Source organism: Echeneis naucrates, chromosome 6 (genome assembly GCF_900963305.1).
Source record: "Echeneis naucrates chromosome 6, fEcheNa1.1, whole genome shotgun sequence".
In the NCBI taxonomy this organism is placed as follows: domain Eukaryota; kingdom Metazoa; phylum Chordata; class Actinopteri; order Carangiformes; family Echeneidae; genus Echeneis; species Echeneis naucrates.
Window position 1 is genome coordinate 21,155,086 of NC_042516.1, and position 24,483 is coordinate 21,179,568.

At 41.3% G+C, this 24,483-nt stretch overlaps 1 protein-coding gene across 2 annotated transcripts in view; it reads left to right on the plus strand.

Annotated features, from left to right (window-relative positions):
* rgl2 (ral guanine nucleotide dissociation stimulator-like 2) overlaps positions 1-24,483 on the plus strand; it is a 27,023-nt gene continuing 2,540 nt past the window's right edge. The window contains exons 1-19 of one of the 2 annotated variants that reach the window (XM_029504177.1): positions 1-194; positions 1,913-2,082; positions 10,650-10,697; positions 10,976-11,059; positions 11,162-11,328; positions 12,835-12,891; positions 14,410-14,606; positions 15,146-15,255; positions 15,632-15,847; positions 16,850-16,953; positions 18,082-18,166; positions 20,864-20,923; positions 22,014-22,100; positions 22,206-22,238; positions 22,657-22,778; positions 22,856-22,942; positions 23,448-23,532; positions 23,676-23,900; positions 24,136-24,250. In XM_029504177.1, the coding sequence (XP_029360037.1) occupies positions 1,924-2,082; positions 10,650-10,697; positions 10,976-11,059; positions 11,162-11,328; positions 12,835-12,891; positions 14,410-14,606; positions 15,146-15,255; positions 15,632-15,847; positions 16,850-16,953; positions 18,082-18,166; positions 20,864-20,923; positions 22,014-22,100; positions 22,206-22,238; positions 22,657-22,778; positions 22,856-22,942; positions 23,448-23,532; positions 23,676-23,900; positions 24,136-24,250 (2,041 nt within the window). In that variant the 5' untranslated portion in view covers positions 1-194; positions 1,913-1,923. Of the gene's footprint in view, positions 195-1,912; positions 2,083-8,068; positions 8,262-10,649; positions 10,698-10,975; positions 11,060-11,161; positions 11,329-12,834; positions 12,892-14,409; positions 14,607-15,145; positions 15,256-15,631; positions 15,848-16,849; positions 16,954-18,081; positions 18,167-20,863; positions 20,924-22,013; positions 22,101-22,205; positions 22,239-22,656; positions 22,779-22,855; positions 22,943-23,447; positions 23,533-23,675; positions 23,901-24,135; positions 24,251-24,483 lie in introns of those variants that run through there. The other variant, XM_029504178.1, reaches the window with a different exon arrangement.

The window sequence follows — 24,483 nt, forward strand, 5'->3', positions numbered from 1 at the left end:
GCGGAGGACGGAGGACGGAGACTCCCTGGTCGTTGTCGTCGTCGTCGTCGCTGACGGTGGTACAGATGGGTGCGTCCCTCCACAGCTGAGCCAGCCGGCGGTTCCCCCCCCCCCCCCCCCCCCCCCCAAAGAGCTGCATGAATCCGGATCCACAGTCGGACAGAGCTCGTCCTGCGGATGACACTTGGCTATCGGTAAGTTGAATTTCAGCTTCCTTCATCTCTCTTCCTCTATTTGTTCTTTCTTTTTTTTTTTTTTTTTTTTTTAGTCGCATGTATATGTAAATGTCCCTCCACACCACTGAATGACTCAGTAGGAAGCAAATGTCATCATGTGTCACACTTGTGTGTTTTAATAACTGGACTATGAAACTTTTACAGCCCTCATACTGTCAGAAGACTTTACCCCCCCCCCCCCCCCCCCCAGCCTTCTCAGTGGCAGATGCTATCAATAGGACTGGATTTAACTGTAGCACCACCCTATGGCTGCACTTATTGAGCAGAAAAAGGAGCATTATGGGGTGTGACTTAACGGTAACCCGGTTACAGCTGTGTGTTTGTACATCAGTCATATGTGGGCTGTTTGCTTTGGTCAAAGCCACTGAATGGGAGGCATTCAGACTCATGCATGGCCGTTGGTCAGGGAATAAACTGCACTGTTTATAGCTTGTTTTTGCCGCAGGCCTGCACGCTCTGTCTCTCTCTCTCTCTCTCTCTCCCTCTCATCCCCTCTCCTCTTATGCAAGAATATAATGAGCACAAGTACAAACCCACAGCAATAGTAAGTGGTCATGCAGGAGAGAGTAAGTGTTGCACAAATGCTTCAGAGCTGCAGGAGTTCAGGACACAAAGGCACAATGGAAAGTTGGGAATGCCAGCACATATTTATTTCACACATGAGGCTTTTTCAGCTGCTTGCTCTGCTTTATCCAGAGCTCTGAGGGCAGACGGGGGTCCAACAGCTCACTCACAGGTCATGTCCACCTCGATTACAGTGCAAGCAGGCTGTTTGATTGATCACCCGACAACCATTCTGTATGTTTTCAAACTGGTTTTCAATCCAAAACTTTAGGAAGGCATCACAGTGTGAGAGACTAGTGTACAAATCCAAAAGGCTTAAACTGGGCAGGCCGTTCTCCGTCTCTCCCCATCCTGCACCTCTCTTCCTGAAGCAGTGTTTACTAGATGTCTATCTTCATGGCGATCCAAATGCCAAGAGGGGAAAGGGAAATGAGAGGAGGAGGGGTGAGAGTGCAATGCAAATCCTGATCTGCTTAAACAAATCAACTATGAAATGGCCTCCATGTTAACATATTCCTTTTATCTAAGAGTTATGGTTTTTACAGTGTTTGACGATGTAAAGCTGCACCTGATATTGTGTCTGACAGCGAGCTTTGGCAGATTCCAGGCTACAAACAATGGCATTATGCATTATGTGATTCATTGTTTGACAGGAAATCAATATTTTGTTGATTATTTTATGGTTTAAGTCATTTTTAATTGAAAAAAATCGGAATCATTGTCTTGTTTAACATTCATGAATGAATATTTTATGTTTTTGTATAAACATTATCATTGGGAGATCTGATGACATTTACCTGGGACACTGTTGGCAATATTTGACTGTGTGTCCCTTGACTAAGTCAATAAGGGAGTTGGCATTTTCATTTAATATGACAATCATGCTGATTCCAACAATTTCCCTTGTCAGCATTTTTTATCCAATCTATTTAATACAAATTTGTTTAAAATGCTGTGTATAAGATGTGCTGCGCTATAAAAGGTAATTTAGACAAGAAACAAGAGGTAATATAATAATAAAATTGTTATTTTATGCCAACTTTCAATATGTTTAAGTCAAGCAGCTGCTTAATAGACCATTAAACACATTTTCCTCTTGTTCCTGTCTGCAGCAGCTGCCACCATGCTTCCTCGTAACATGCGAACAGGTGGTTATGACCTGCCAGGGGTGGAGTCAAGCGACGTGCCTCTCATTGGCTACCGGCCTCTGCCTCCTGATGGCGGAACCCCGAGCCACCTATCAAGGAGAGGGAGCGGCAGCGATGAATTGGACACTTCACAGGTGAGTGTTGTTTTTTTTTTTTTTTGTCCTACCTCAATGAAACACATCCGTCATGTTGTCAGCTGCTTATGGTTCTAAATGTGTCCTGGTAGATAGAGAGATGAAGTTGTAGTATATCTCAAAGCTGCAAGGATCCTAATAGCACTGTTTGACCACCATGTCTCCAACTACCTAGTTTATTTGTTTTTCTTATGCTCACACAATAAAGTTGTCTGACAGAGCTAAGAGGGAACGGGGAGAGTTTTTCATTTGTCATGGTTCCTTGGCCATCTCGGCTATCAGCAGAGCAGTCCTCCATGAAACCAAACGAGCTGCGTTCAGCTTCCAGTTTCTTGAATAAACAGCAGATGTGGTTGACTGGTTTTCAGAAAAACCCAGAGGCAATAAAGACAGTGTGACTCTCACAGAAAGAGAAAGATGAACATGGCAAGTGTATGCATTCACTTTCTTCTTCTCTGCTTTTCCACCACAGAAAAACAAATGCTGGTATTTTCCGTGGTCTGAATAAAGTCACCCATTCACTTCGATGAAAATTGATTCAGTAATATGAGGATAAAGACTCAAAATGGAGGCAGTAGCATGATAGCTTCAGAACAAGATTGTCAGTCTCATTAAATATTATTATGTTTAGCCGCAGAAGGATCATGGCTGTTGGGAGGATAATGGTGTTTGATGGGTTCACAACATCTCCACAACATGAATTGCATTAACTCTGGTATCATATATTTCCTATGCGGTCATCATCTGATAAATCTGATAAAACAAAATTTCATGACTGAATACCTGCGAAACTAATGACATTTCTAACGTCCTGTTCTGTTCATTCTGTTTAAAGCTGTTTGGAAATCTTATGCTAACATGCTAAATTAAGATGTTGGCTGTGGTGAATGTTAGCAGCGGCATATTAGCAGTGTCGATGTGTTTCCCACAGAGCAAATATCCATCCATCCATCCATCCATCCATCCTTCTTCTATCGCTTTTCCGTTTCCGGGTCGCGGGCCTGCAGGAGCCAATCCCAGCGAGCGTTCTGGGCGTGGGCAGAGCAAATATATTTTATATAATTTATATTTACATTTTATTTTCTGAGCTCTTTCCCATAAAAGGTGCATCGTTTGTTGGGTAAGCTTCTCAGTGCTAATGTAGTTTGCATGACTTCAGGAAAACATCCGTGGCATGGATTAACTTTGAACTAAAATAGAGGAAGCCTCACAGTTCACAGCACAGATGGATTTCCCATGATCTTTCACCTCTGTTAATGTTTAGAGACTTGATTGTGAGCCTTATCAGATCCTTTTCAGGTTGTTGTCGTGTGAGCTTCACACACAGTTGGGAGCGTTGTTTTGAGAAGATGCAGCATTAAGATGGGAATTTTTTTTTTTTTTTATCAATTTTTTCATAATAGTCATAATAGTCATGCTGATCACCTTTTGCCCCGATAACATGACTTCTGCATGGCTCTACAGTTTAACTTCACACTAAGCCCCAAGAAACTCTGCTTGGCTAAAAAAAGAAATTGCACTGACGCTCTTAGAATGAGCAGACTTCCTCCTCATGTCACATGGCGGCTGCTGGACCTTTCAGTAAATAATCCATGTGGTGGTTTGGCTGGTCGATGCAGCGTACACCTGCTCTCTCTATAAGCAGTATCCAGTATCAGAGGCCATCTCTAAGGACTGTCTGTCAAGTGGAATCCAATACGGCCCCGTGCTCATTCCCTAATGAAAGAGACTCTGATGTTTGAGTCAGGATGCATGAAGTGACGGCCTCGGGTGAACAATGAATCTGTAAGATGAAGTAAATGAAGTTTCTATAGATGAAAACCGACACAGCTGTCCTTGTCCTTGCACTGTGCCTGTCTGGGCCCGATCTGACTGACCAAATGTAGGTCACATCAAAATAATTTTAGAGATCTTCACCAGATTTAGCTGCCAGCCAAAGAATCCAAGAGCCGGTCTGACCCCTAATTCTAGTGTTGGAAATGTCTCTGAAACAAGCCGTTTGAATGCTGTGTTGGAAATCCATGTGACTTGTTTGAAATACATACGGTCAGAGAGCATTTGTAAGATTTTAAATTCTTTTTCCATTTGTTGACTTCTTGATCTCTGCTGCAAATTGTTTGGACAGACTTTGTGTAAGAATGATTGTGTTCGAAGCCATGTGACCCGTATGACTGAGTCATCGCTGTAGCCATACATAGAATCAGGTTTCTCACTCTGTGGCAAAAAAAAAAAAAAAAGGATTACAACATCTACAAATGAACAAAGGTTTTCCGTCAATAATACAAAACTGTCTTCTATTAAAGTTCAGTTATTCTAGAGACAGCAGAAATGCAGGTTTATGTACTAAAGGAAGCTTCAATAGATCACATTTTCAAAAATGTTTGAGCACATTGAGATCACTTTTTCTTGCTTGTTTTTGTATTTGCATCTTCTTTCTTTTAAATAAAAAGTAGTTTTTTCTGGGATTGTTTTTAATGATTTGGTCAGGGATCATACAGATAAAGCACACATTGATATTTTAGCAGGAGTTATGGCCTTTTCGCTTTTAACATGACAGTGCTTGGTAAAAAGTCAGTTCCAAAAAGACTTAGCTTTCCCTGTTTGCTTTGGCCTGACTCAATCTGGTCCATCACCTTTGGGATGAATTGGAAAGCTTATTCGGAGCGTCTGGTTATCCCCTTTGACAAAACCCGAAGGCATGAAGAGTGTGTGCAGGATTCTGGAGCTATTGGATTGTCTGAGCAGCATTTCGGATGGGCTGTAGTCCCAATCTGTGTTCATCATCAGCCAGCATCAGTGGCCGACCTCACTAATGCTGCTGTAGGAGGAAATCCCTGAAGCCATGTTCCAACATGTGATATAAAACCCTCACAAACCAGCTGAGGCTTTTAAAGCAGCTTATGTCCACATTCTTTTTATTGGTTGTCCACATACTTTTGACATTGGTTATCATACTTAATTCCTGTAATCTGGACATTTTCACGGTAGGAAATCAGTCACTAAAGAAGAATTAGACGTCAGCTATCCTATATGAACTTACCAGCAGAACATCTGAGATCTAATCATATCCAAGGGCAGATTTTTTTTCCCCCTTAGGGGAAATAGAACAGCTTTGACCTGAATGCCACAGAGTTTTACTTGAAAGAGAGCAGATAACGGGCACCAAGGGATCCATAGATGAAAGCATGAGAAGAGGAGCAGAGAGAAAGATAGGAAGGAAGGAGTTGGGGTTGTGGACCACTCAAAAAAACAAAAAAACAATGGTTATCTTTAAATAAAGGTTCAGAAGATATATTTATGGCCCCCTGTTTGGGGGGGGCTTCTGTAAAGCTGTAAATAGGGTGGTGGTGTGTACTCGTTCAAAGTCAGAGCTTTTTCACAGACCGGAAGCACAACTACATGGATTTATTTAAGGAAAAAGGTTGGACTTGGTTGTTTTTTGTTTTGTTTTTTTTGAGAATGTGGGGAAAGGGAAGGGGGAAAATGGAGAGTGTGCTTCCTGCCTGGTTTTCTGGTGCCCTCCAATGGCTGATGTAGTTGTTCGGAAGGAGAGGTTGACGCAGCCTCGACTTATGATGGAAGGAGAGGGGGAGAAAAATAACTTCGCAACATGACAGCACGTCCTGCTTCCTGTGTTTGTCTCCACTTATTATGTACTTCCTGTATGCAGCTGGGGGCGAGAGGAACTTTAAGAAAAAGGAGGGCAAAGGACCTAAGGAGAACATCTCTCAAAAAAAAAAACAACATAAAGTCTGACAACAAGGTTCATATGATTTTGATACAACTTTCTTTTTAAAAATCGTGAAATTCATGAATTATTTTTTTTTATAGATTAATAATCTATTCATACCACCCACCACTGTGGCCTTTAATATGATCCTTATCTGCCAGGATAGAGGAAGCTGAAAGTACACACACTTTAAAAAAAGTTTCTTCAGAGTGAAGGCTGGTGTGTCTGACCCAGATTCAGCCTGGTTTCAAAACCCCAGACTCAATTGATGCTCAGCTGAAAATACTTTTATCTCAAATATCTGACTATACCAGCTTTCGTCTGAAACAAGGGAAAAGAGCAAAAGGACTATAGCTTCCTTTGTGTCTGTGTTAAAGGTCCACAGGATGACCACACTAGTGTGCTGAAGGCCAGATAAGTGAGGAGTGACAGCTTTTAATCCACTTTCACCTTTTATTACAAAGCAGTGCGACTGTGCCTTGGAGAAATTATATCTTATATTTAAAAGCTTTTGTTTACAATTCTCAATATGCCAGTGGGACTCATCAGCTGTCAGGTCCTTACTTATGAAGTATGCATCTGTAGCACACATCTAATTCCTCTCTCAGCCTTCAGGCTCAGAAATGTTTAGAAAAATGAAACGGGGAATATTCTCACTCATATTTTGTATTTGTCTTATTTAAATTTGACTCCCGGGCATGATAGTTCATTTACAGAATAGTTTTTTTGCTGTTATATTGCCTGAAGGATTTTTTTTTTTTTTGCATCTTGTCAAAATAATAAAGCCCCAACAATTATTTTTGACAGCTAAATCGTTTTTATCGGATCTAAATTGGGAATTTAGGTGAGTCTATTTCAATGTATAGTGTTCAAGGTAAGGACTTAAAATAAAAAGTGATTTTACAAGTTGTGTCTAGCTGACTCTAATAACAGGTGATGTCAGACTTGCAAAAATAGCCTGTTATAAGTCAAAGTAAATACAGTTTACTTAGTGTGTTCCCTGGTTTTATAAGATGACTAAGGCCCTTTGGCAGACATTAGCTGACAGCTCACACACCAGTCCCTAAGTAAAAAAAAAAAAAATGTAGTCTTTATTTTTGGCACTAATTGTAGTATCCATTTACATAGAGGACCATGTCAGGAGAAATGGTATTTTTGGATTGATTAAAGCTGTGCTCGTCGATCTGTTTATAGTAAGAATTTGTCTACATATATGTGTGTAATGTGAAATGCATCATGCGTCGTGACAAGTTTATAAAAAAATGTCTTTGAAGTCTCTTAGTCCTGTTTCACATCCTGCACCTTTAACTTGCTTCAGTCTCACTGCTCCTCTGAAATCTGTCTCTAGTTTAGACGTGCGCATCAGTTTTTAGCAGGAAAAGTACATTAAACCAGGTTATTTTACAGACAGACGGCTTTAGCTACTAGCTGGTAAACAAATTGAAGCATGATGGAGGGAAAGATGACTCCACGTGAATGATAAAGCCGATGACAAAGCTAACGTTGCTCTGTGTTTGGTGAATATTAACTGATTGTTGATACGATTGCTTTAATAATTTGCATAAAGTACTGCCTTACACATTAGAGCATATGTGCTGATAATCTGCTCCTCCATAAACATACCAAATCTGTGAAAGTCTCCACCAAGTTAAAATGGTTTCACTCTGTCATTAGCTCCCTAAATAAACGCAGCAGGCCTCTTGCTTTAGTGGCGGTCTGAACATTTATTACCACGGGAGTCTTACTGTTCGAGCACCATCTCTGGGCAATGAATGAAAATCTTGTGTGAGGGCCATCCAACATTCGCCTGCACTCACCTTCTGAGCTGGCTGTTGCTTTAGTTAGCGCCGTATTAAACAGGATATTCAGCCAAACTGGTTTATCTGCATGGGAAGGTCATCAACAAAGCAGGAGAGCACAGAGGAGAGTCTGAAAGAGAAGGGGTATTGTTCTGGAAATAGCTTCAGGGCTTTGTTTCTCAGTGTGTGTGTGAATGCAGTGCTCATACACATGTCTACTGATGAGAGCCTTCATTTGTGTGTCTGCATGTGAGGTTTTCTATGGGTTAGTCTGTAAAGAGTGACTCACTGAAAATGAGTGTCAACACAGCCTATCCCTATCTTCATGTTTGTACTGTGTGTGTGTGTGTGCGTGTATGTCTGCTTGTGTGTATAATGGGTGTGGCAAGGCTAACGGGGGCCGGACTTAGCTCCTGCTTCAGGTGTGTCTTTGTGATCCAGAGCCATAAGACGTGAATGGGCAACAGGGATCGAGGTCAGCTGATAGTGAACTAGGACACAGCAAAGTCAATACGAGACAAAGAAAGAAAACTCAAAGGAGGGAGCAACAGATGAGAAAAAATGGGGAAAATGAAACTGCCATTTCTACCATCCTGAAAATTTCCAGGAAGCTTAGGGATTGCTACTTGTCTGGACTTGCTGAGGGAAAGGTAACTTGTTTTTGTCTATATGTGTGTGTGTGTGTGTGTGTGTTTATGTTCTTCTTTCATGGGAAAGATAGACTCATAGGCAGACTTATGCAGCTTTGATAAACAGAGTAGATTATTCAACACGGTCAGCTCCTTTGTTGTTGCTTCAGTGGAGGGGGGGGGGTCGCCTGCTTCTGAGCACTGACCTCTGCACAAGCCAAGTCAGGGTAACCTGAAAAAGGCTAATAGAGGCTAACACATGCTCATCACAGCTAGCAACGCCACAGAACAGTGGAGAAGAAGAGCAGATCACAGACAGCAGCAGCTTCTGCTCAACTCACCTCTGAGAATGAATCCATTTCTTGGCTCGTGTCGTCAGTTTGCATGTGAGAGAGCTCACAAGTCAGTACATGCAAAATGAATGAAAGCGAAAGGCAGATCGTTTCAAATCATTAACTTTGTTATCGTTTATTTATTCCTTTATAATCCTGGTTATTGGTGACAGTTTCTGAGATGATGTTTTGTTTTTGTACATTTGTTTTGAGGTGTTGCCCCCCCCCTCTCTCATGTTTGTGACTGACTCACAACAGGAGCATGAACCATTTCACCAGACACCCAGGATGACGCCGCGCTCTGTTTTACTCATGCATTTTTTATCATGGAAAAAGTCACAGTTTCAAAATCGTCAGTGTCCAGCGCAGTGCAAAGTGATTTTGTTCATTGTATGAGTTGAATCCACAATCTGTGATCGACAATAGGCGTAAATCAAAGGACAGCCTCGCCCATGTCCATAAGAATGACAGCACCTGTCATTCTCGAAAGTGGTGACAGCAGCATTTACTGTAAGAACTGCAATTAAATGGAGCCTAGGTCTCGATAATGAATGTTTTTGTTGCTGATTTTTTTGATACATGCTTGTATTAGTTTGGATTCCCCCAGATGTAAAGTTTTCCCAAATCAACGGGTGTGGAGTGCAAATATATATTTAAAAAGATTTGACTTTTAAACGGGAGTCATATCTTACTGCAATATAAAAATGTCTGCCTTCTCTGCTCTGAAAGTAAAAGCTCTACATTCAAAATGTGATTTAAGTAAAAGCACAGAAGTATGACAGAGAAAACACAGACAGTTAGTAATTCTACAGAATAATGGCATCTGTGATGGATATATTTCGCAATTCAAAGATTGTTCATGCTAATTCTTAGTATTTTACTTTTGCATCATGTTGGTGTTAAATTTTTTACACAATTCAGTGTGTGCTTGCTGCTTTTTTAAGGGTTCACAAGCCCTTGAAGTGTATAGTGCATTGTATTGAATATAAAAGAATACGCAAATGTGCTTTGTACCTTTTTATCACCGGTCTTTCAAGGCGAATGAAAAGACATGAAAAACTTCTGGCTTGTGTTATCATAGTTGTGTAGCAGTAAATGTAAAAGTGTTCGGGCTCTTATCCAGGTGAGCTCTCTCACATGCAAATGTTTTTGGAGTGTTACTGTACGTCGCCGTACTCTTCCTCTCTCTGTACAAGTGCTGTCAGTCATTGTCTGCTGTCTGCACTGGGACTTTTGGACTTATTGCTGTCCAAGAACTGCAGTGCCAACATTCAGTTTTTAGCACTTTGCACGGGTTCTCGGTGGATTAAGGGGGTTTTAAATCTGCAAGAAACTTTAAAATTGATCAATAAAAGTGTGGAATAATGAATGCCAGCTCTAATTTTAAAGGTTTTTCCTCTTGTTGTATCTTATTATATCCAATCCTGGATTGCTTCCTCAAGCTTGACCTTGTTTAGCAATAACCTAAAACGGCTTCATTAAAATTTTAAATTCCCCGTTGTTTGTATCATATTAACCTAATTATTTGTCTGAGCGGTTGATAATTATTATGTGGAAAAGCATGTGGAAATTGGAGGATAATTACTGAAACCTGTGCAGGTAGTTATGGCCTGTAAATGCCGATAAAGTGTTGGTTGCATAATACTCATTAGACTGTAGTTATACAGTTCAACCTGCTTGTTGCCTTTTCCCACAGTCCCAGTCCCCAGAGCCCTCAAAAATAATTTCATTTCATCTTGTGTGCCCAGAATATTAGCTTGTGTACATATTAACATGTGTGCAGTGTAATTATTAAGGCTTTAAGCAAGTCCACTTGCCTTTGTATAACTTAGAAGCAATTGCATAGTGAAAGGTACAAGATTCCCCCTGAGACACATAATGGAATTATGTGTAATATAGCCACTAAATTGAGGATCCCGCAATTTCTTTAACTGTTTTTCTTGTGAAATTTGGACACGTTTTCATTTTGTCGTACTGCGTGACTCCTCAACGAAGAGCACGTTGAGTCTGTGATTTATGTTTTCTACTAAGTCAAGTATGTTACGAACACACGGTATTGTGTGTCTCTCCACCTCAGGCGGAGCCCTCACCGATGAAGACTACCTGGTACTGTCCTCTGGATCTGGTAAGGCACATTGCAACACGCATCACAGCCTCAGTCTGTGTGAACCACTATACAGTTGAAAATAGGGTAACAATGTCAGGCACTTTCCTCGAGGCTAAAACTGGACTGGTTTGTGCTGAATGTGCTGCCGCATGTGAGAAATCAGTTCAAAGCGCCTTGATTTTATGCCTTTTTAACGCATGCATGGTTATTGGATAGAACAAATTGCATCTGAATCATTATTTTAATGGAAAAAGTCAGTTTAAGTTAAGTGTGAACTTGGCTTTTCTGCTCTACAGTCCACCGTGGTGGAGGAAGAGGAGGATGGAGTGATCTACACAGTGGTGGTCAAACAGCAGCACGCGCTCCCCAAGAGTCCATTTGTGAGACATACTGTAATACAGCACTGGCCTGACCTAAAAAAGCTTCTCCATGCACAAACACTGACTTCCTTTCCTTTTCCTCCCTGCCTCCCTGCCCTGCAGTCGTCAGGTTCTCGCTCGCAGTGTGTGAAAGCCGGGACAGAAGAGAAGCTGGTGCTCCACCTCCTGCACTGCTTTTCTATGGGAGACTCCTCCTTCATCACCATCTTCCTCTCCACGTACCGCTCCTTCACCTTCACAGAGAGAGTGCTAGATATCCTCACTGACAGGTAACAGAAGGTTTCGCCTCTTGGTCATGAATGTGTTTTTATTTATTTTCCTGGTAAGAGAATTTGGTTTTCTGGGTTTAAAAAAAAAAAGAAGAAGACAAGTAAACAACTGTTATTTATTTTTGGAGGTTCAGATGCAGCGATGCACAGCGGCAGCAACAGCTGTCGGTTTCCTGTCTGACTGGGTTTGTGCAGTTTGTATCAGTGAAATCTCAGATTATCCCCCTCCCCTCCAGCAGGAGGTTGAGTGGAGGAAGACAAAACTAGGAATGGCATTTTAAAGAACCCATGATTGTTTGGCTCTCGCTAAATTGTAGGAACAAATCTCATGTAATAAGGCAACGACGCCACAGCAATGCTGACTGCTCCATCAGGCTGTTCTCATGTGCAGTGCTGCCTTGAGCTAAATCCTAACACGCTCACACAGACAAGGTATCAGATATTTGGTTGTAAATCGAAGTTTTGAATATATCAAATTTGTTTTTTCAGTTTGTCCTGCAGGGAACATAAATGTCTATAATATAATTCATGGTAGTCAATCCGAAGCTTAGACATGACTTTGTGCCAGCATTTAGCATGGAGAAGTAAAGACGTTTCATTAGCTACATGGAAATGTTGGCAGGCAGCACTAGATGGAAAGATCGTTTTGGCTGACTAGAATATTGAAAAGTAGTTAAAGCTACAATATGCAGCTTTATCCATCACAGAATCTAAGAATTACTGGACCTCTGTTATATGTTTTGACTTGTATACTCACGTGCATCGGTTAGTGTCATTTTTGACTACTTCTTTTAACCATAGAAACAAGCTGAGCTGATATAAAATAGGTGAAGGAAAAACCTCCTGAGTTAAGATTAAATAAAATCCTAAACTTTGAGACAAGGATAGCAGCCGTACCCAAACTCTTTTGCTATTGTTTTTACTGAAAAAATTATTTATCTTTTTTTTTTTTTAGTGTTTAAATGTTAAATTTGGAGTGGGCGAAAACAATTTCCATTTTCAGGATATAAGCAGATGCGAGTTTAGCGTCGCACTTTGTCTTCAAGCTGATTAAAATTTTTACAGCAGCGGCTAAATTAATGGCACCACTTAATTTTGAGACGCTTTTTGTCTCCGGATGCACCTGTGTGGTGGTTTAAAATGATTGCAGCTTTGTGTTTTTCTTAGCAACGCCAGCCAAACAAGCTGCTTGGTAATGTTATGCAATTTTTATTGAATATGCGAGGTATGTGTATGAGACACCTGTTTGGAAAGTTTTCCAGAGATGCAACATGAAGGAGAGTCGATTCAACGCACTCACTTCCTGCCAACGCACTCAGCGAACATTAGGACCTAAAAACCATTAAAAAAAAATAAAAGAAGAAGCCATAAATACATTAATCAGAAAGCATAAGAATTATATCTGACACAGCAGATGCGCATATTTGAAACTGAATGATACTTTGAAGCTTGACACTTTGAGTTTATTTTTTCTCCTCCGCTAACTTTTCCTTTTTCTCTTCGCAGATTGGAGAATCCACCTGGGGAAAGCGAGAGGAGCCAGACGAGACAATCTTTCAACAAGTGCGTTTTTGTAAATGCTATCTAACATCTTTGTGGGCGTTTCAGTGTGTTTGTTTGCGGCTGGGTGTCATAATGACATCTTCTAAAAATCTGTGTTCTGTTTGAGTGTGTCTGAGTTTTGCTTCTTTTGCAGTCAGGTACTTTGCTATGACAACAAACTGAATCTTCAGCATCATAACCAAGTGGACGTAATTATAAGACACCAGAGAAGGCAACACATAGCTGTTTCCATGAGAGGGTTTTTTTTGGGGGGGGGGTGAAGATGTTAAACTGACAGAAATGTTTGATTAGAATGAACCACCGTTCAGGTTTTTAATGACTTGTATACCTGTGATCAGGACAATAACAACCTGTAAACAAAGCATTGACACATTATCCTCGTATAAAGTTAGCAGACAGTTGAGTCCTTACAAATCCAGCAGACACACAACAACGTTAACCCTTTTTGAATGTAACACCAACACTTCATCAGCTCTGTTTTTGCATCTGTTAATACTTGAGGAGACATATGACCACATTATGTTCACAAGCTAACCGCAAGCTTTCAGCCGGTCAGTGGCATTAAAGGTCCATCAGGGTGCTTTTTCTTTCTGCTGCAGCTTGAATCAAAATTGATGAGGCTGAATCAAAAAAGTAATCATGTCACTCTGGGATGGGAAATTTTCCCTGCTGTAGGACAAAAAAAGGAATCTGAATTGAATTGAACATGGATTGAACACACGCACACACAAACACAAAAAGTCTTGTAGCTGACGGCCAATGTTGAAAGAGATCAACTGGAATTTGTTAGATGTGGAAACACACAGGCCAGACATGGGTCGAGGACTTGGACTAATCCAGAACCTTTTTTTTTTGTTTGTTTGTTTTTTGCAATCTGATTATGGCTAACTAATGGAAAAACCGAAATGTAAACGAATTTACTCTACAGATCATTAAAGAGAAAGGCAGAGCACCATTAGACTTGTTTAATTTTAAAGCAGAGTGTGTATTTAAGCCCTCATTGTTCACACGTAGGAAGCTGTGCTGTCTAGAAAGGTGGGGCAATAAATCCACTGCCACCATCATCAATCTTACACTCCATCATTCTTTGAAGAAGTTGTTAGTACTACTGGCTGAGGCTCATACACTGATGGATGTGTATGCTTTTATTTCTTCTTGTGCGCAGGCAGTCATTCAACGTTTCCTTAAGAGAAGACCATCTTGAGCCTCAAAATAGAAACTCCTTTCTGAGCTGCTTTTCTTTTTTTAAATCCTTTGACAACATGATTCCTTGGTAATATTTTAGACGTGGTGGAAAAAAATATTCCCATCTGCAGCATTCTTGTTTATCAGCTTCAGCCTAACAGCACTGTGAGGACCTTCCTCAGGCGTCCGATCTCAAGGCCAAAACCAAAGATCGTCACATCTTTGATGTTGCATGATGTTGAATTAAGAAATCAGAATTAGTTTCTGCTCTCAGAGTTTTGCTGATTTTTTTTTTTTTTTTTTCCCCTGTTTCTCCCTTCTTTGTCGCTGCAGAGCGGTGTGCACCGTGTTCAGCACGTGGCTCACAGAGTATCCTGAAGACTTTCAGAAGTTGGGGGAGCCCTCCCGCCTGCTTCGCCTCGCTCCCCTGCTCCCTCAGGACTCCTCCTCTGCAGCCGACCTACGCGCTCGCCTCCTCAGCATAGCCGAGGAGCTCAGCGAGAAAGCCCTTCTTCCAGACGCCCGAAGAGGTCTGTATTTTAACTGGGATTGCAGTGACACTGTTAAGGCTTAGACAGATTAGGTTCTCATGTAGAATTATACTCGTTTTGTCACTTTAAATCGCTCGCTGATGCCGAGGAAGGCAAAAAACTCCTGAACCTGAACTGGCTGTGGATTTGAAAAATGCTACTTGACTGCTGTCAAAGTTTATTTTTCCAGCTGTACCTGATGAAACTACAGCTGCAGCTGAAGCCCCAAGGTGGCTGTGGATGCTTCGTTTTTAGCTATTTTAGTTGACAGAGCAGACGCTCGTGGTCTCCAGAGGAAGAATTCTGTCACATTCATGCCTGCTTTAAAATCAATCCCAGAGCCTCTGATGATTGTTAGAATCGAACAAAACAACTTGATTATCACACAGTGAAGCACCAGAGCCACAGTACAGACAGAAACTAATTCCTGCAAGCCGAGGCCGGGAAGGATTTTAATTCCAGAGCCTTTAACAAAAGAGTATTTTAAAAATACAGCCAAACTGGTCAACATTTTTATTGAGAAACTTCACGCTTTGCAGAAAAGAGCGGCGTTAACAGCCCGCCCCCCGACGCCTCCAAGTTTGAACCCACCAGCATCCTGGGATTTCCTGCACCGCTCATCGCCGAGCAGCTCACCAAGATAGAGACAGTGAGTTCACCATGAAGCTAGAGCATTCTTCTTCTTCTTCTTCTTTTTTTTTTTTTTTTTAAGGTGGTATGGAGCCAAGTTACTGACCATAATTGAATAGATATCAGTTGTGAAGTCACAAAAAGTTATCATGATTTGATTTACTGTGACATTTAGAGAATAAGTTCACGTGCTACTATCTGTAGCTGCTTTTAAGTCAGTGTTGAACTTGATGACCTGATGAACTTATAACCAGCAGCAGCATGTTTTTTTTGGAATACAAAGACAGTAAAGGATATTTAATGTGAGATGAGCTACCACAGTCAACAACCCCGCTGCTCAGTGATTTTTAGCGAACAGGCTGTTATTCACGGATCTATATGCTCCAACTTCTCAGGAGCTGTTTGTGCGCCTGGTCCCGTACCACTGCCTCGGCTCGCTCTGGTCTCAGAGGGATAAGAAAGGGCGGGAAGGCGTCTGCTGGTCCGTCCGGGCCACCGTACGCCAGTTTAACAAGCTGGCCAATGCCGTCCTGGCATCCTGCCTCTGTGCCACGAAGCTCCGCAGCCAGCAGAGAGCTCGTCTGCTGGAGAAATGGATCAGCGTGGCAGAGGTGAGTAGAACAAAATCCCAAGGTCGCCATTTTAAAAATGCATGATTCTGGGCCCTTCAAACCTGATTTTTTACATTCCTGAAATGAAAAATGGGGTTTGCTTTGAATCAAAAACAGTGTCACTTGGGATTTTAAGTCCTCCAAAAGCCTCCACTGAGCGCTTTCCTGCCATAAACTCCCATAATCCCCAAACCTTAATCCTATTCTCAGCTCTGACGGTGCACAAGCCATCAGAAAGTCAGACGTGGCTGGCTTCAGCTGTGACTGCTAATATTTTCACTTCAATCAACATCAAATTATTGAAGTTTTGATTTTCATTTCTAGACAGTGCAACAGCAAATAACAAGACTGCGCTCTGTTTGAGTACATTTGGTCGTGAACTGAATTTGCCACATGATGAAAGGAAAGATTGTTCAAAATTAGCATTTTTTTTTTTTTTTTAAAGCGGAAGATGAAAGGAAATGGAAATGTACATTTCATGGACAGTAATGTGCTGAGTCAGAGAATCAGCTGTACAACCTGAAGGCAAACGGCAAAATTATAAATCTGCTTAAAAAAATGAAAGTGTTATACAAGAGAGAATTTGGATTATCTAATGCCTGAACTCTGCTGTCATTATTGTGCACAGTGATCAGCTTCTTTTATCATTTTGAAGACAGTATCTGCTGCTGCCTTTGGTTGTTATGGTCACATGAGTGCTTTCATTCTTCTGTTTTGTCTTTTATTTCCTTCTGAAGCTGCACAAATACACACACTCATACGCACACAACCTCCTTTTTGGGAAAGGGAGTTATCCCTGGTTTTCTGTCAGAACACTGTCCCAGGCTCACCACAGGTCTCTTTTTGGACTAGCCTCTTTAGCAGTTTACATTATTCAGCATGTCAGACTGAAACTGTAACTCAACACCCGTTGGATCGACAACCCCAGGGGCTCGCAGTTAGACTGTGAGCATGAAAATGTGTGTGTGCGCGCAAATGACTGTATTCATCCGTGATCACCAGGAGTGCAGAGCCAGAAAGAACTTCTCCTCACTGTACGCCATCGTGTCGGCCCTGCAGAGTAACCCCATCCACCGGCTGAGGAAGACGTGGCAGGACACTGACAGGTCTGTTGTGGCTCAACAGCATTTTTTAAGGGGAACTAAGACACAAAGATCTAAAGATTGTGTTCCAGCTGTAATGTCACAAAAACAAAGGAAGTTGTTGACACAGATGTAATACAATCAAAAGCCAAGAGAAGAGACGAACATAAGGACAATAATGAATATGTGTTGAATTAACTTAATAAGAGATAAAGTTACAAAATCCATATATATAGCTAGGTAGAGACTGGATTGTAAAAAAAGTGAGTAGAAAAATACTTCATATGGGCAGAAAAATTAGATTGCCAACAAAATATGGTGGCAACACAAGCAGAAGTGACAAGAAACTTTCTGCTGTGTAGCTGCATTTCATTTGGAGAAGTCTGGCATGAAGCAGTAGTTCATATTTACAGCATAACTTAGCTGCGAAATAGTTCTTCGCTGAGCACCTGGATGTGAAGCAGCAGGTTTTAAATGGTGGAGGACTTTTATCGACCCCTGCTGGCCACCAAGGAATTGCAGCTGTGTCATCTCAGGGTGTCTGGGACTAACAAAGATGTCATATTTTTACAATAAAAGGCCTTTCTCACGGTGTAATTATTTGTTTTTAGTTAAGACAGCACGTTGGATGAGTCACACACTTCTTGTAAACACAACAAAGCTCTTATTTGTTATTGTCTGATTTGTGCTTTTTTCTTTTTTGCAAGTCGTCTCCTGAGAAAAAGAAAGGGTAAAAGAAAGATATGAGGTGATAAGAAAAGTAATGAATAACAGTTTTATGAATTCTTTGATATTTGGTATTATTCCAAAGTGCTGGCAAAAAATTGATTAAAAAATAATAAACGTTTCCATGTTAACGTTACAAATTGCATCTTCTTTTTTTTTATTTATTTCATTTTTTTTAACCACTGAACATTTTTTGCACTGTGCTGGCACACAGTGTGCTGTGATGCAGCTGCCTTTCTTTATCTTGATTTAAAACCTCTTCATTTTTTTAAAGGCCCTCCTTCATGTTGCCCTCAACATAAATCCAAGCCACTCTTCACATTTCACTCTTACATTATGCTGAGTTCATTACATCTCATTGTCCAGAAGAAAATAAATATCAATGTGTCAACCTTAAATGAACTCATTGATTTGTTTGCTTTGCAGGGAGGCAATAAGGAGATATGAGGAACTGTCAGAAATATTCTCAGAGAAGGACAATTACTCACAGAGCAGAGAACTTCTAAAAGAGGTGAGCGATCGTTGAGATAAAGGATAAACATTTTGTTATGTAATAGGTTGAGGTTGTTTACATTATACAGTGTGAACCGGGCAAGTTCGTGAGAAACTTGATCTGTTATTTATGGCACGCAAAAGTGGGTTTCTGCTTGGATCATGACACAGCACGTCACTTCTGTTTTCCAAACTTAAAAGTGAAAGGTCTGAGCCTGACTTTTGGAGATATCTGGTCGTTTGACCTCTCGTGCGTTGGCTGATAAATACGACAGCTTCCTTGAGGCTGGAGAGACATCTTGTGCTGGAAAGCTGCCAGTTTGTGCGCTCGCTGTCGGGGTTGTGGTGTTGAAGGAGTGTATTATTGCTTTGGAGTCAGATTTCATAAACACTTATCTGATGCCTTGGACGTATTTCAGGCCTGTTTTCGCACAGATCCGTATTGCTCTTGGCTGCTGATGCTTTTACAACAGACTTGTTTACCACCACGCCGAAAAAAATCTGCAGTGATGTTTTCATTTTGTTTTTGTTTTTTCTCCACCTTTTCCACCCATCAACACAAACAGTAGTAGTGGTGGTGGGTGGTAGATTCACACCTGTGTGTGCGATACGTAACAGTGGATGGCGGATAAACTCCTGAAGCTTTTTATTATTTTTATTATTATTGTCAAAGAACACACAGTTTCTAGTGTGTTTACAGGAATCGGGTCATCTGAATTGGCTAGGCTATCACTGCTGTTGCACTATCAACACAATTTGTTGATCTTACGGGTCAGGAAATTACTGTTTAATGTACAAGCTAATCTTTGAGGAAAACCTCGTATCAAATGGTCTCTAATCCTCTAATGTCCTTCGTTCTTCCAACATCCTGAGAAGCAGGATATTGCCAAACAACACTGAAAGACAGCAGCCATGATAGCAGCTCTCCGGCTTTCCATTCATACTTCGTGCTTTGAGCTGCACGCTCACGTGCTCCCAGTAACTATGCTAACATGTTGAGGTTCATGAGTGCAATATTTAACGTCTAGTTTGTTAGCACGCACACGTTTGGTCATAAGCACCAAACACAAAGTGCAGCAGCGGATGAAGAGCAAGTAAAGAAGAGCAGCATGTAACCGTCTCACGATACCAACTCTGACTGGTCTCTGATAAGATGTCCGTGGAAATGTTGCAGGTTTAGACAAATTAAAATTTGACTTGATGTTGGCACTGACGCTGTTCCAGGACTACTCAGTCTAACTCAGTCTGGCCTGAAAATGGTGGGCCAGTTGGGCCGCACCAACAGCCTGATGATGCCCCCTACAGCCACACAGCTCGCATGGTTACACATAACGGGCTCACTGGAGGCAGCTGTTGTGCTCCAAACCTAAAAACAACGTTTCTTTCCTTTCATAATTTGAACAGCGGTCCGAGACATTCATTAATGTGCCTGTCAAGCGCCACCACTGGTCCACATTTCTGGCCTCAGACTGTTGAGCCTTATCCTCAGCTGAAAACATCATTCGCTGTTAGAGATTTAAGACTTCTATTAAAGACCAGAAACCGGTCTAATCTGGTGGGGAACAACTGCCCTTATTCTGTCAACACTTTCACTTGAGTGTTCGACACCCGTCTGAAGGAGTACATTATATTTAGCTTGCACTGTGTCAGAGAGTTGGGGAAATTGGCAGGATTAGCCACGTTTTGATTTGCTCTAATGGTGCAGTGCAAGCATCAATACCTTTGCATTAGCTGCGATTTTTACCCGTGATACCCTCTAAGGAATTCATCCAAACATTTGCCTTTCATTTTTAAAGCTTCACTCCGAGCTTTGATGCCAGAAAAACACCACCGCCTTCCGTTGGCCCTTTGATTTTTTTTTTTTTTTTTCCCAGCACAAGTACTCACTTCACTTCATCTCGCTGCCTGTCTTAAAATGACTACGACTGGCAGGCAGGGTGTAAGATGAACGCTTCAGACTAATAAAAGACTAATAAAAGTTAGAAGAAATGAAATTCTTCACCAATCTGTCATTGGAGCATTTCACAGTGCAATAACGCATACAAAGACAGGCTACGTCTTAACTAATGGACGCCAATGACAGATATGTAGAATGAACATGGTTGTTCATTATTTTAAAAAATCATGTTCATATTAGTTGTTATGACAGAATTGGATTTTATCTGGTGCAATTGCTTATTTATGAGTATTTGATTGCATGTATATATTTCTATTGCAGCAATATTTTTTTTTCTTTTTTATAGAATAAAAGCCTATTTAGAATGAATCATTGCAAATTAGTTTCGGCCCTAAATCCTATATGTCTCATATTCATAAATGAATATTTTTAGACCCAGTTAATGCTCCTGTGATATACAAATAAATGATATTATTAACCAAAGGATCTTTAATTAGCTCTATGGAGCAGTTTAATGTTGTTCAGCTCAACTGTTCAGTGTCATATGCTCTAATCAACACAGTCGGGCCCTGTTTTTGTTTGTTGTGTTATTTCAGTGTGCGCCTGCTCAGCACCAAACAGCAATCAATCGTGCCTTTAACAGCTTAAGATCCAGATAAGTTGCTAGAGATGTAAATAAACAAATGATTGCTAGCATGTTCTTCTAGGTTCACTTATGATTGCCTCAAGGTCCAAAATCCACAAACGTCCATTTGATGATGAAGCTTAATTGCTGTTTGCAAGATGAAGAATAAAAAGACTCTCCCTTTTGTCTTCCAGGAGGGAACGTCAAAGTTTGCCAACATTGACAACAAGCTCAACAACAGACATGTTAATAAGGTGAGAAGGGTGGACTTGTGATGGTGGTTTGGCTTTCAGGGAGGTCTGCTTGTTTTTGGGTTACAGATAATAAGGCTCCCTTAGCACCCACCTTTAAAACAAGCACTGTTGGAGCAGGTCTTCACTCAGGTGTAAACGGTTGTAACCGTGCAAATACGCCTCCTGAAAGGCTCAGATATACCACATGCATAGTTTAACGTTTTTAAATTATTCCCACTGGAGTGTTACGTCATCTAGGTGTTACATCACCACGATTTCTCAGTTAGTTTCAGTCACAGAGGAGCAACTTAAAACAACCAGAACGTTTGTTGCTGTGGCAAAACCCTCAGATCTTCAAGCACATGGGAGAAACAAAAAACAAAAACCAACAAAAAAAAATCACGAACATAACAGCTCACGTTTGGTGTGAATACCAAACATTTTAGCCTGGAGGATTGTACACCCCCACAGGCCTGCAGGGAGACTTTGGAAAATTTAGAAATGATGTAAGACCCTGCAAAAGTGTCATTAGTATTGTAAAAGTTCGGGGTCAGAGATATGGTATAATGTCTTTAGAAAAATGCTGTGTATTTTTAGAGCTGGTTGAGGAGCAGATATGACAGACCCTTATTTTATATGCAAAACTCAACATTTTCTGCTCTGCACAGTTTTGGCGCGACACTAACAGGCGAGTGGAATAAAAGTTAAAAAACATATTAATAAAAGGCTATATGGCTTTGATGCAAGATTAATATTGGATTACATCCTAAAGTACTTGAAAATAGTGTTTTCCTACAGAAAGCTGTATTGAAACACTGATACAGATGTCACTGCCGCTAAGCAGGGGGTGTATCAGTGCTTTGATGGAGGGTTGTAAGACGGATCGACCAGCATGTGGCAATGAAGTGGAACAGGGAGCTGTCGCCTGTGTGAAAGAGAGTGTGAGTGTGTGATGTGCTGAATCCCGGGCCATCGTTTGAAAAATAGCTGCAGGCGGCTGCTCTGAAATGTCTCGCTGTGAGGGCTCTTTACGATGTGGACAGAAATCTCTGGGGAACTGATGAAACACTTCTTCTTCTTCTTCTTTTTTTTTTTTTTTGTCTCCACACAGTCTAATGCCCAGGGCACTGTGCCCTACCTGGGCATCTTCCTCACAGACCTCACCATGCTGGACACAGCTGTCAAAGACAGGCTGGATGTAAGTTGATCTTATCTCTGTCAAGGGGAAACCTGGTCCGAGCCCCTGGAAGTAGCTCTGTGTTTCACAATTACTAAACTTACAACCTGTCTCCTTCCCCTGCAGAATGGCTACATCAACTTTGACAAAAGGAGAAGGGTGAGTGTTGCAATACCTGCCATTACTTTGAAAGATGAAACATTAGATGTTGAATACATAATGTGCTGCCCCTGAAATAACAATTTCCTTAAACTTGAGCTGATAATGAACAGTTTACCACAAGCGGAGCGCAAAGTAAGCTTCGCTTTCTGCAGCTTTAACAGCGTTAACAAGCTCAAGCGCAAGTATTTAGGAGTCTGACAATAAGAAATGGAGCACCCTGACAAAAGCCCCGTGACCCTTAGATAATAAGAACCACAGTAGGAAGAGAGGTAGGTAAGAGAGCTGAGGTAACAGTATATCTGAGGGAGGTAGTGAAGTCGTAGATGGGAGAGAGAGACTTTGCACAGTGCTAATACCAGCAGTGCTTTTTTCATCCATAATGAAACTTTGTGGTGATACGGCTCTTTGTTAACAGGAATTTGAGGTTTTAGCTCAAATCCGCCTCCTGCAGTCTTCCTGCAAAAACTGTGTCTTCAGCACAGATGAGTCCTTCTTACAGTGGTACCACAGTGTGCCTACACTGACAGAGGAGGAAAGGTAAGAACCGACAGACAGACAGTTGCTCTTATTGTGATTATGAAGGTTTGTGTTTGTCGTGATGACCTCGCTCACAGTTACAGACTGTCCAACGAAATCGAAGCACCCAGCGAGCCGAGCCCCCGCGTCCTGACTCCAACAGTCATCATCACACAGTGCCCAGAGTAAGCCACACATATGGACACCAACACAGGCTATAAGTGATGTGATAGCAACACAAACGGCTTCGCAGTGCCTGGGGGGGGGTTGAATTAACAGGGAGGAATATACTGATGGCTTCTGTGACAAAATTGCCACAGAGTTCCTTTGTTTAAAGTCAACATTGTGTTGCATTGTGAAGGTCATGTGGTTTTTGGTGTCACACACTAAATTAAGGTCAGCTGAACACAAAATCACAGAGATACAACCTTTGTGCTCGAAATGTTGTTTGATTGAACATTTAAGTCATTGAGAAAAAAAATCCTCAGTCATTAAAGACAGAGACTTCAACGTGTTATGATAAATAAAAGATTGATGGTGTGGAGCTTTGGACGCTGAGAAATTTCCTTTTGTATTTAACTTTTTTCCGTCAAACTAGTAATTAAGAAATTAAAATTGGATAAAATGGGATAAATAATGAAAACAATCATTTGCAACCCCCAGTTTGAATGCATTTTCGTGTGTTGACAGCCTGAGCACGTCCCGGACGAGTCTGCATGGTGACAGCGACAGCCTCTTTGACTTCCCCAATAACCTGCTGTCAAAACTCACAAAGGTAATCAGCCATTTTCATATCTTCAGGCCAACTGTTTGGCTCCAAAAGCCAACACGGTTTTCACCGAATCTACGTGATTCTTTTTAGATCATTCCTTAAAAATGACCATTATCACCAGCGACGTCGCTTTTATTCTGTTGCAGCACATGAGATCTCCGTCTGTGTCCTGTCTGGATGTGGATACGTCCCCTCCTACTAATGACTCCACCCCCGCCGCCTTGACTCCATCCACTCCTACAAAATCGCACCGCCGATCGGCCTCCTGCGGCAACAACCCCCCCAATAACATCCAGGGGTCCGGGCCCGACATGCAGATCATCAGGATACGGATGGACCTTCAGGATGGAAACCTGTATCGAAGCATACTGGTACTAATTCAGTCTACTTGACTCTAATTTACAGCGGCAGCTATGACATTGTTGAAAATGCTCCATCCCATATTATCTGTGACACGCTGCACTTAAAGCTTCGCTGCCTCTTATCTGCGAGCATCCCATAATGATAATCGTCAGAATCAGAGCCTCGGGATACAATAGACCGAGGATATCATTAGTGCAAATCAAGCTGTCCTTGTGTCATCGTTATTCTCTTTTATTCCCTCAGGTTACAAGCAATGATAAGACCCCCACTGTGATCAGCTCTGCCTTAGAAAAGCACAATCAGGACCCCAAACAGGCTTCTAAATACGAGCTGATCCAACTCTTGCCTGAAGGAAAAGGTAAAGATCTACAGTATTTCCATAGTAGGAAAAAAAAAAACACCTGTTGTTGTGAAATGCATTGAAGTGGTTTCATTTTACATGTAGAAAAATATTTAGATCACCTTGAAATGTGAATCTGAATTTGTGCTCAACATCCAGTTTTAGTGTCACACAGCCTCTTGATTTTTAAGATACAGTCATTCAGGGGAGTTTAATCATAGTTTGCAGATATTCGACCTTCACCGTGCAGA